This window comes from Rhineura floridana, chromosome 7 (assembly GCF_030035675.1).
Source record: "Rhineura floridana isolate rRhiFlo1 chromosome 7, rRhiFlo1.hap2, whole genome shotgun sequence".
Taxonomy (NCBI): Eukaryota; Metazoa; Chordata; class Lepidosauria; order Squamata; family Rhineuridae; genus Rhineura; species Rhineura floridana.
The window spans coordinates 36,860,829-36,871,325 of NC_084486.1; the positions used below are offsets into that span (position 1 = coordinate 36,860,829).

General features: G+C 45.3%; 1 protein-coding gene across 1 annotated transcript in view; it reads right to left on the minus strand.

Moving 5' to 3' along the window:
• Positions 1–1,367, minus strand: part of SLC29A3 (solute carrier family 29 member 3) — a 38,025-nt gene extending 36,658 nt beyond the window's left edge. The window contains exon 1 of the mRNA XM_061635252.1: positions 1,093–1,367. Coding sequence (XP_061491236.1) covers position 1,093 — 1 coding nt within the window. The 5' untranslated portion in view covers positions 1,094–1,367. The remainder of the gene's footprint in view (positions 1–1,092) is intronic.
• Between the last annotated feature and the right edge of the window lie 9,130 nt (positions 1,368–10,497).

The following is a 10,497-nucleotide window of genomic DNA, read 5'->3' on the forward strand; positions in this document are numbered from 1 at the left end:
CAAATAAGCTTTGTGATCCAATCCAGGAATTTCTTTTCCTTTCTATAGGGGTGGGATTTCACAGAAAAACCCAGCTTCAATACAAATCTAGCTTCAACTAAAAAAAAAAAAAATCTGAAAGACATCTGAACCTTTCTCAGGAGTTTGGATTTGAGAAACACCGGAAGATCCTTAATAACTGTTCATTTATCCTCTTCCTGGAATGAGAAGCAGCACTGGAGGGTCCTACCATTAGGCAGGGGGAGGTAGGTGATCTGGGGACTGGGGCAGTATGAAAGGGTAGCATTTATTTATTTATTTGTATTTACTGCCACGGAGGGGCAGAGACACTTGTGGGGTCCTCTGCCTCAGGTGGTTAAAACACACTTGACCAGCACTGGGTACTGTACCCCTCGATTGTGTGCTTGTGTGGGGAGGTTGCTATTTGCTACTCTCCATCTCAGGCAGCAAAATATCTTAGGTAGGCTCTGAGGGAGAGGATTAGACCCACAGCGGGGGGGGGGGAACAGAAATGGAGGAGGATGGGGGGCAAGATCCTCTAAATGCATGTTGCTTAAAGCCCCCTCCCCCCCCAAAAAACCCATGCCCCAGTCCCTGATGAGCTACAACAGGAAAGCAAGAAGTCAAAAATGTCTGACATCGTGGAATCTTCCCAGAACAAAGAGGTACAGCTCTCCCTGTCATATCGGAAACAGGAGCAGTCCGTAGGAGAGAGGCAGTGGGATTCAGATTTGCCTGAAAGATGCATCCTGTGAACCGGAAGCTCAGCCCCCTAATTCCAGGAGCGTGGGAGTCAGCAACGGTTGCTCCGTGGGACAGAAGTGCACTCTGCACACGCTCCGAGCCCCCCCCTCAAAATGCGCCAAGGCTTTACCTTGGCGTTGAGAAGGGGTTACGAGACTGAGACAAAACAACCGGGTGGGGATAAAGGGCCGGAGCGGGCGCAGGATAAGCAAGCGGGAAAAGTAATCACAGGTAGAGAGCAAAACAAAAGAGAAGAGTAGCTTAATGCCCTGGCAAGTCTATGGCGAAAAGTTCGCAGGCGATTGCACGCAAAGCTAGCTAGAGAGCCCCGCAGAAGACGCCACTTACTGTCGCCGGCCCAACGCACTTCCCCATCAACTCAGAGCCCGTGGCTCACCGTCGGGCCTTTCCTAAGCACAGCCACCCCCACCGGCCGCCCAGCGCCGCCCTCCGAGCCGGCTCTGCCAGTAGCCGGTCCTGTTCCCTTGGCTCCTCCGGTGACGGGCGGGGCGGTGGAAGGAAATAGGTTGATAGTTGTTCCGTGGCCTGAGCAAGCACCGTACCGGCTCCTGCGAGGATCCAACTCCCTTATTATTTATCTTCCTGAACGTGTTTAGCCCAAATCAGATATTCTCAGAAAAGCCTCAGATCCCCACCATCATGTAATAAAGTCGCGTTATGTCGGTACCCAACGGACGCCAATCCCCACTGCTGCCAATATTCAGTTATATATATCCGATGCCTTCCTTTCCTCCCGATTGCTAAATACCCCATGTCTTTAATGCCCCATGTCGCCCTCCTCCCTTCGTCCTTCATAACGCTCAGTTCGGGAAATCTTTTCCAGGAGTATGTTAGACCTATGTGCTGAACGAATTAGTCATAATTTTTCAAAACTCTGGTGTTTCGGTAGTTTACCGGATATCCCATACTCTTAACCGCGGCACACTCCAGCCTACTAGCAATTCGTGCAGTTAAGGCAAACCCCCCCCCGTTCCGACGTCCCCTGAGGCCTGCGAGCGCGGTCCCACTTCCCTCTTTGAGAAGTATTCAATCTGCCAAGTGCCTTGTCTAGCATTCCTTATTTAAGTGTATGTTCTGAGCTTTTCATTAAACCTGTATCCCATATGCAAGACTGGAGTGTCTCTTTATGGAGTTTGTCAGAGTGGACTTTGATAGCCAGCTATCACACTTATAGTTATGAGATACGGAGCCTTAGTGTGCTCATTTAAAGCAATCTCCTGACTCTTCCAGTGTAGGTAAATTCATAACCCGCCTTCCTGAGCTCCTTGCTCTTTAATGTCATAAGGATGTTTCTAGACATAACCTGCTATGTAGGGTGTTGTTTACTCATACTCATACACTGAGTGCAAACGGGTTGTGGATGTTAAGAGGACTAGACCTGCCAATAAGCAGCCTTACAGCTTTGTAATCAAAGTGCTTTCTAATTGTTTAGGGTTCAAAAGCACAGACAGCGGAACATTGGAAGCTGCCGTATACCAAGTCATACAGTTGGTCCATATAGCTCAGTATTGTCCACACTGACTGGCAGGGCCTTTCCTGGGATTCAGGCAGGAGATATTCCCAGCCCTACCTGGAGATCCTAGGAGTTGAATCTGGGACCGTATGCATGCAAAGCAGATGCATTGCCACGGAGCCATGGCCCTTCTCTCTCTGGATACTGTTGCTCTGGGCCAGGGAGAAGTCATATGAATCACAAACGTCACATCCCAGTTTGGAAGTGAGGCAGCAGGTTTTCCCCTTGCATGCCCTTATCCACAAGAATATGCTCCTTGGAATAAGAAAGCTTCCCCAACTTGCCCCTCTTCAGATGTTTGGATGTCACTAATTCACAGGGTCGCCATAAGTGGTAATCAGCTTGAAGGCACATAATAACAATAACATGCTAGCTGGGGCTAATGGGAGTTGTAGGCCAAAATATCTGGAGGGCACCAGGTTTGGGGAAGGGTGAAATGAGATTCATCACCATCCTCAGTAATAGCACCATGTCAGTACTAAATTATATACTCGGAGCGCCCACTTTAATTCATTTTCCTTCTTCACTTCTTTGGAGGCCTCACAAAGCTGAATTTCATTTGCAAGTTACTGATTTACTTTAATGTTTACATTTAAACCAGTCACCTGTAAGGCAATGTGAGATTGTCAAAGAAAGAAAAACAGTCTGAGGTTTTTAAAATCCATTTCTCCAGCCTAGTCCTCTTGGAGGTGGTAATCTTGTATCTAGGCTATACCACCTCAGAATGAATGAATGACTGCTCCTCCATATATTTTTTTTAAATTCCTGCACTTGGAAACCAGAACTTCAGGGCAAGGGCAGAAACTTTCTTCCTGAAATCTAATTTTCTATCAGAAGGAATTTTTGAATGCTCTTGCATCCAATCAGATAAAATCCTGCCTCAGTCAGATGAAACCTGCCTGCAATCTGAGCTAGTGCAACCCAGACAGGTTTGCTGTCTCAGTGAGAATTAGGCCTTGGTCTACACTTTTTTTTTTAAAAAAATAGCTCTTTCTCTTCCTCTTTAGGGTAATTTTTGCTCTGCTGGTCAAATGATCTGAATCAGCACTGTCTGGAAGCATTCATATTTGTTCTAGATGGGGTTCAAAAAGTTTGTTTATAAATTGGCTCCCAATTGTTGATATTGATTTTGTTTGCCACATCCAATGAGAAGTAGATTCTGTGCTGCCTAGAATCACTTGCAGACTGCTCCTTGGAAAAAGGCCCTTTTGAATTCAATGAAACTGACTCCAGATTTCATCAGACTGACAGAAATCAAAGTGAAAAAAATTAGGTATGCTTAACCCAAAGATTTCAGTGGGCTTATGTGCCCCTAACTCTCCATAAGATAGGGCTGTGTATGGGTGAAACTTTTACTGGTGTGGAGATGTAATGATGGGGAAATGTCCTCCTTTTAAAGTCACACAGGCAAAATCTATTTATATATGGAAACAGTCTTACAATCGGTAAAGGTTACAGTCAAAGTTTGAGTATGGTTTACAGTACTTTTTTGTATAATACTATTATATAAAATGACATATATATAAAATAAGAAGGGCAGCCCTAGCAATGATGCCACTCAGAGAATATATGGTTCACAGCCTTCTTTAGAAATCCCAACTCTTACTGAGGAAGAAAAAAACAATAAAATAGTTCCAGAAATCTCTGTTCATCATTAATTTATTTTTCATGTATAATTAGCTAGTATTTGACAGTATCCTTCTAAGATCCAAAGCTTATATACTAGGTAGCCAGCATGGTGCTCTCCAAATGTTGTGGACTACAATTCCCATCATCCCTGGCTATTGTCCATGCTGGCTGGGGGTGATGGAAGTTGTAGTCCAAAAAAAGGTTTGCAGGCCCAGTAACCACAAATACAGACAACCTCTGCACTACATGCATGCACTTCAGAGAACATCCATTTAGAAAAACGTGTCCTTAGAAGAGTTGCATCTGCTTCTTCATTTAGGAGATATCAAAATAGATGGCCTCCAGTTCTAACAAAAATAACATAGTGGGCTGCAAATGGTTTTGTTTTTCATCAGACAAAATAAAAGCCTCTGCATGCCCCAAAGCAGGTTACCAAATGGAGACATGTCTAAAATTAGAAGAATCCATGAGAGCACAGTACTTTTCAACTGCATGGCCATGAAAGCGCCCAAGGAAGAGATCGCTCAGCCTGTCCTGGCCTCTAAGTTGTTGGCAGAGAAGGACAAACTTGACATTTCCAAGCTGCTGTGGTTGAGCACATCAGAAAAGCCACTGTTGAAAAAGCACCTCAGATCAGATTAGCACAAGAGACTGTGACAGCCTGCCAGGGGTAAACAATACAATTAGGGTGGATAACGGGAAAAACCTACATTTAGCTGAAGCTGTTCTGGTCCATCAAGTAAATATTCTCCATTAAAAACTGCTTAGAAAGCCAAAAGCTAGATGTATTCAATCAGTAATACAGATTTGTCTGGTGGCCCGTAACAGTTTTTACAGGCTTTCATTCACTTGTAATATGAATGTTTCCACTGATAATTTGCTTTGGTTTTCCCTGTGTCCTTTTCCTTAGCCAGCTATGGCCCATATTCAAAATGTATCGAAGTCTTTTTAAAGCCTTTCCACTTCATTTTGGGCTGTCTTCTTCGAGAAAAAAAAAGACTTCCTGGTTTCCCTCAGCAGGTCATATACTCAGAGGGAGGGAGGGTGTGTGTGTGTGAGAGAGCGAGAGAGCGAGAGAGCGAGAGAGAGAGAGAGAGAGAGATTTCCCCTTCTCTGATCCCATGTGACTATTCATTAGGATTGCAGGCTATTAATCTGTGTTCAGTTCACTGGCTCTGCACACTGAATGGTGTTTGTTTTAAATAAGTAATAGTCAATCCTATATAATAGTACAGTGGCAAATTCAGAAGTGCAGTTGCTTCATGATAGTCACACCACACCTCCTCACAGCCATGCCCCCTTTCCCTCATCTTCCTCATCTCCCTTGCTCTCCCTGACACCTTGTGAGTCCACACTCCATTACAACAGACATCCCTAGGAGCCAATCAGCATGAAGGGGGAGGCTGTATGTTAGCTAGTGAGAAGAGTCTTCTTAGAGGCTGACTCACCTCCTTTCACTCTGACTGGCTTCAATCAGCACAAAAGAACAAGAGCTCTTATCAGTGGCTAACACACTCCTCATACTGATTGGGTCATACATCGGGACCTGGCTCCCAAAAAAGTAACAAGTCTATGACCCCCTGTGATCCTGGACGACTACATCCCTGGCTACATGTATACTCAGAAGTAAGTCCCATTGAATGCAGCAGGACTTACTCCCAGGTAACTGTCTACGAATGTTGGGAAACCCTTTTCAGCCCCAGGGCCTATTGGCAACCTTCCAAGGGCCGCATGCCAATAGTGGATGGGGCCAGAGACAAAAGTGGGCAAAGCAACAACATAAATGTTATCTTTCTACACTAGGCTAGCTGCTACACACACACACCTTTCTATCTTCCATCCAGGCCACATTCACACCATACATTTATCCCACTATTATTCCACTTTAAACAGTCATGACTTCCCCCAAAGAATCCTGGGAAGATTAGTTTGTGAAGGGTGTTGAGAGTTGTTAGGAGACCCCTATTCCCCTCACAGAGCTATAATTTTCAGAGTGGTTTAACAGTCAATCTTTTTTCCCAGGGAGCTCCAGGAATTGTAGCTCTGTGACGGGACTATTGGTCTCCTAAAAACTATCAGCACCTTTCACAAACTACCCTTCTCAGGATTCTTTGGGGGAAGCCATGACTGTTTAAAGTAGAATAATGGCTGAATAAATGTGTGGTGTGAATGTGGGCCCAGACAAGCAAGAGGCATTATCAGAGTTCAAGGACACATTCCAGCCATGCAAAAACTCTTGGGGTTGAAGGAGGGCCAGTGAGAGGTGTAGCCTAAGAAGGGGAGAATGGCCTGGTGAACAGTTCCAGGGGCCAGGTAGAGAGGCCAGGAGGGGTGCATTCGGCCCCCAGGCTAAGTTTCCCCACCTGAGGTATACTATATATATGGATTCATAGGATTGCAGCCTAAATGGACAAGTGTACTAGGTGCGCATAACCAAAGTAAAAAAAAAAATGGCTGCTTCTCTTCAAAACCAAAACCAAAACATGTCATGTGTGGCTGACCTTGCTATAGCTGCTAGGAGGTATAAAAATGAAATCAGTCTTCGTTATTTTTGAATACCTTGAAGAGCAGGTGTTTGAACCCCTCAGTGAAACCTAAAGTGGTACCCCAACATACACGCCAGTGTTATCTTTGTGGAACACCCTCTTGAAGACCACTCAGAAGCTTTGCTTGGTGCAGTATTTGACACAGCTTGTCTCTCCATAAAGGCAAGCCCTTCAGCCATGAATCTCACTGGGTTACCTTGGGCCAATCACTGTCTCTCAGCCTAACCTACCTCCCAGGGCTGTTGTGAGGATAAAATGGAAAGGGGGAGAACTATGTACACCACCTTGAAGTCCTTGGAGGAAAGATGAGATATAAATGTAACAATAAATTAAAACATTACATAAAGTGTCCAACAAAAGATTGCTCCTTTCCAGTCTATCAGGTAAAATGTTTGCCCAGATTCTGTTTTTCGATCCAATCAACTCAGCAGCCTAACTCAGCAGAAAAAAAGAAGAGGTGTACTCCTGTCAATTACACATCTACAGTAATGTTGCTGAGTTCAGTAGCAAGCCAGCAAAACCCTTATGGGACAATTAGGCTGCAATCCAAGTAAGCTCCACTGGGTTCAATGGGACTTACTCCCAGGTAAGCGTGTATTGGATTGCAGCCTAAATTTGAGGACTGCAGAGTTGCTCTATAAAATGGGTGCCCATGGGGGTTTCACTTCTTTTTCTGTAGTGCTGAGTTAAAGAATGTGGGAGTTGTAGGGGGCTGCTTCACTCACATATGTTCAGCTGCTGATGACAACAGCATCAAGGGATGTCTTGAGCAGGACACCACAATCACAAAACCACAAACATTAATATCGCCTTCTCCACTGCAATGATTTTCTGTGGCTTTAGCCCACACATTCAGCTGCCTCTAAAGCCCTCATCAGAGGATGGTAATGTGTAGAGTCCATATGCATGGGGTGGGATGGGACTGAGGCAGGAAGACCAGCCCCTGACCAGCACATGTTTACTAGACTGCCTTGTGTACATGCACAGAGTTGCATGCCTGGTTGGGGACTCTGCTTTCAAACATAGCTTGGGAGTTGGGCTCACCACCACCACAGTCCTGTTCACCCTGTACAGTATTGTAACCCCAATAGTTACAACAGAGTTCCCAATAGAGAAACCATGTGGTGGACTTGTGTGTGTGAACCAAGCCCATTCGCTGATCCCCATCCTAACCCTCCAGATGTCTTCTGAGCCTTGTGCCACAACATCTACATGCTCTCTTGTCCTTGCTAGTAAGTCCATTTCTGAAATGTTCTCTACAATACAGGATGTGCTGTTCTTTTGCTGCCTGTGTTGTCAGGAGGATTGTATGTTTTCCCATTGCTAGAATCAGGGCTGATGCACCTCAGTCATGTGTTAAGAGAACAGATGCTATGTTCCAAGAATTACAAATGTTAAAGGAACTTGGAATACAGATCAGAGCAGCTTCACCCACTTCAGGCAGCGCCTTTTGAGCATCAAGAGTTCCTTTTCATACCTAGTTACGTAGCTTTTCTTGTATCAGGGCTGCATGGAATTTGCAGAGCTCCTGAAGCAGGTTCACAAGCTGCATACATCAGATTACAAATCTGATGTGTCTTGCCAACAATAACTCCTCATCCACACTGTCCCTACTCACACACTACTGATGATGACTGTCCATCTATGTAAGAGGATGGGGCTGATCCGGGGCATTCCTGTGAGTGAAAGTAAGGTGAATCCTCCTTCCTGTGGTCTGCTGCAAAAGGTTGTGGAATCAAACGTGCCAAGACCTCACCTAGACTGCTGGGGAAGAGAATGCATTCATGCCCCATCTTGTGCTGGAGGGGGTTGGACTCTCCACTCAACTCCCTGATGGGATCCCTTTCCAGCGTTTTGTCACATCGAACTCCCTTAGCCTTACTCTCTCTCCCATCATCATTAACCTCCACCAAGGCAGTGGAATGGGGTGAAGGTCAGCAGGCTTGGCTTCTAGTGGCCTCCTATTGCCATGTTACAGAGCCTTCGGGAGGCTGCGTGGGGACTTTGCTCCCAGAAGACCAGGCTTTAAATCTACACTCAGCCATGAAGTTCACCGGGTGGCCCTGGGTCAGTCACTGTTTCTCACCCTAAGCTACCTCACAGGTTGTTGTGAGGATAAAATGGGGAGGATAAAATTGCATGCCACTTGGAGCTCCTTGGAGGAAAGGTGGGATATACATGCAATAATCTACTCTATATTTTGGAACCTTTGCTTGCTCTGCATTTGGACACCTCTTAAAAGATAACCAAATTTAGCATGATGGTTCCTGAGATCAAGGAGCAGGTTTCTTTCCATGTTTGGATACAATTGGACTCCTGTTTTGAATCAAGATGGCAGACGGAACCTTTCAAAGCTGCACTGTTTTTTTTGTATGAGGCTGCTAGGAAATAAATAAAATGCATTGGGCGGTATTCAGGTAACTTGTCCTGTCAGAGTAAGGGTTACCGCTAGCACAATGGGACTTTCCCCATCCCCCTGTGCCCTCCACCCATCACAAATCTGTACCAGAGGGTTGGAGGAACACCTAGAACAGATTTGGGGGGCACAGGGTGACGTCCTATCATGCTACTACTGGTAATCCTTCCTTTGACATGACCTTGACTTAACGCTACATTGGATACAACCCAGTCATACTGTGTGTCACCCACCCTATTCCACCACACCTTATGGTACTGGCCCTGCTGGCTTATGTTCCAATTCCCTATGGATTTTGTAGCTATTATCCTTCACTGGAGGTTGCTCCACTATTGGCTGTTTGTGCTGATATGCTAGGTAGCAGCATGGCTGACCCAAATATTTTGCTGCTTGAGGAGAAGGTCAAGATGCTGCCCCCATTTGACAAACAAGCTGACTGCACTGGCAGTTGAATCTTATTTTGACACTGGTAATGGTAGCCTCTTCTGCTGCATCTGAAGGCAGCAGGCAATCTTGGGAGGGGGGAGGTGCAGGGCAGGCCAAGTGGCACCTATAGTTTTGCCCTCCAACCTCTTGAGGCTGCTCCCCTTCTCCTTGCACCTGCCACCTGACCTGAGGCAGCTGCCTCACTCTACTAAATGGTAGGGCCGGTCCTGGTAGCAGGCCAGCTCTCTTCCAAGATTCCACCCTTACTGCTTGTCGGTGCATTTCTTGGGTAAAAAAATGAGGTGCTAGTATTCATATCTTGGTAAAAGTGCCATGGGTGCTAGCAAAAAATGGCTGCCATGTGCAGAAAAAAAAGAGAGGTGGTGGTACCCCATACCACTGAGTAATGTGCAAAGAAAGCCATGGTGCTAGTAGTTAAAGCGGTACCTATAACACATGTGTACTTTAGAGGCTGTCAACTAGCCACTCCTGCTCAAAATGCACCCTCCATAATGGAGCAGCCCTAGCCCCTAAATTGCCAATGCTGCAGAAAAAGAGAGCAAATTAACTTGCCCCATTGTTTTGTAAAACAAACTGGATTGCTCAAGACAATAACCTTCTATTCACCATTCTCAGGGAGTGAATGCAAGGCATCCCCAAGAAAATGTGCAATCTTTAACACAAGATCATTGCACATAATAGCATAAGAGTTGTGTGGCCAACTCTGATGCATTAGGGAAGCAAACATGACTGTAAGAGGAGAGGGGGCTCCTTTCCGCCCTTGGCAAACCAATGCTATAAGATATGTCAGGCCACACCTAATGTTAACCAAAGTATTAGGCAGCTGGGTAATATAATACATGTTTAATAAATGTATGGATGTGATTTTTGATCAAACATGAGTGATGGAATTAGCCTGCTTCAGACAATCTGAACATAATAAACTTGCCACATCCAATACCAAGTTCTGGTAAATAGTGGAAGAACTATGCTACCACCTTATGGAGCCCTTGTGAAATGGCAAGCTACAAGTATTCAAAACTGGATCCTTCCTGTTGTATGAATTGTAAGAATACACTTCTAACAATACTGATGAGAAAACAGGATTGGAATTTTGAACTGCAGCAATTAAAGAACCACTGAGCAAACAAAGAATGCAAAAGGAGGGGAAACAATAAGGTTAGTGGGATTCAGTAGTGTTT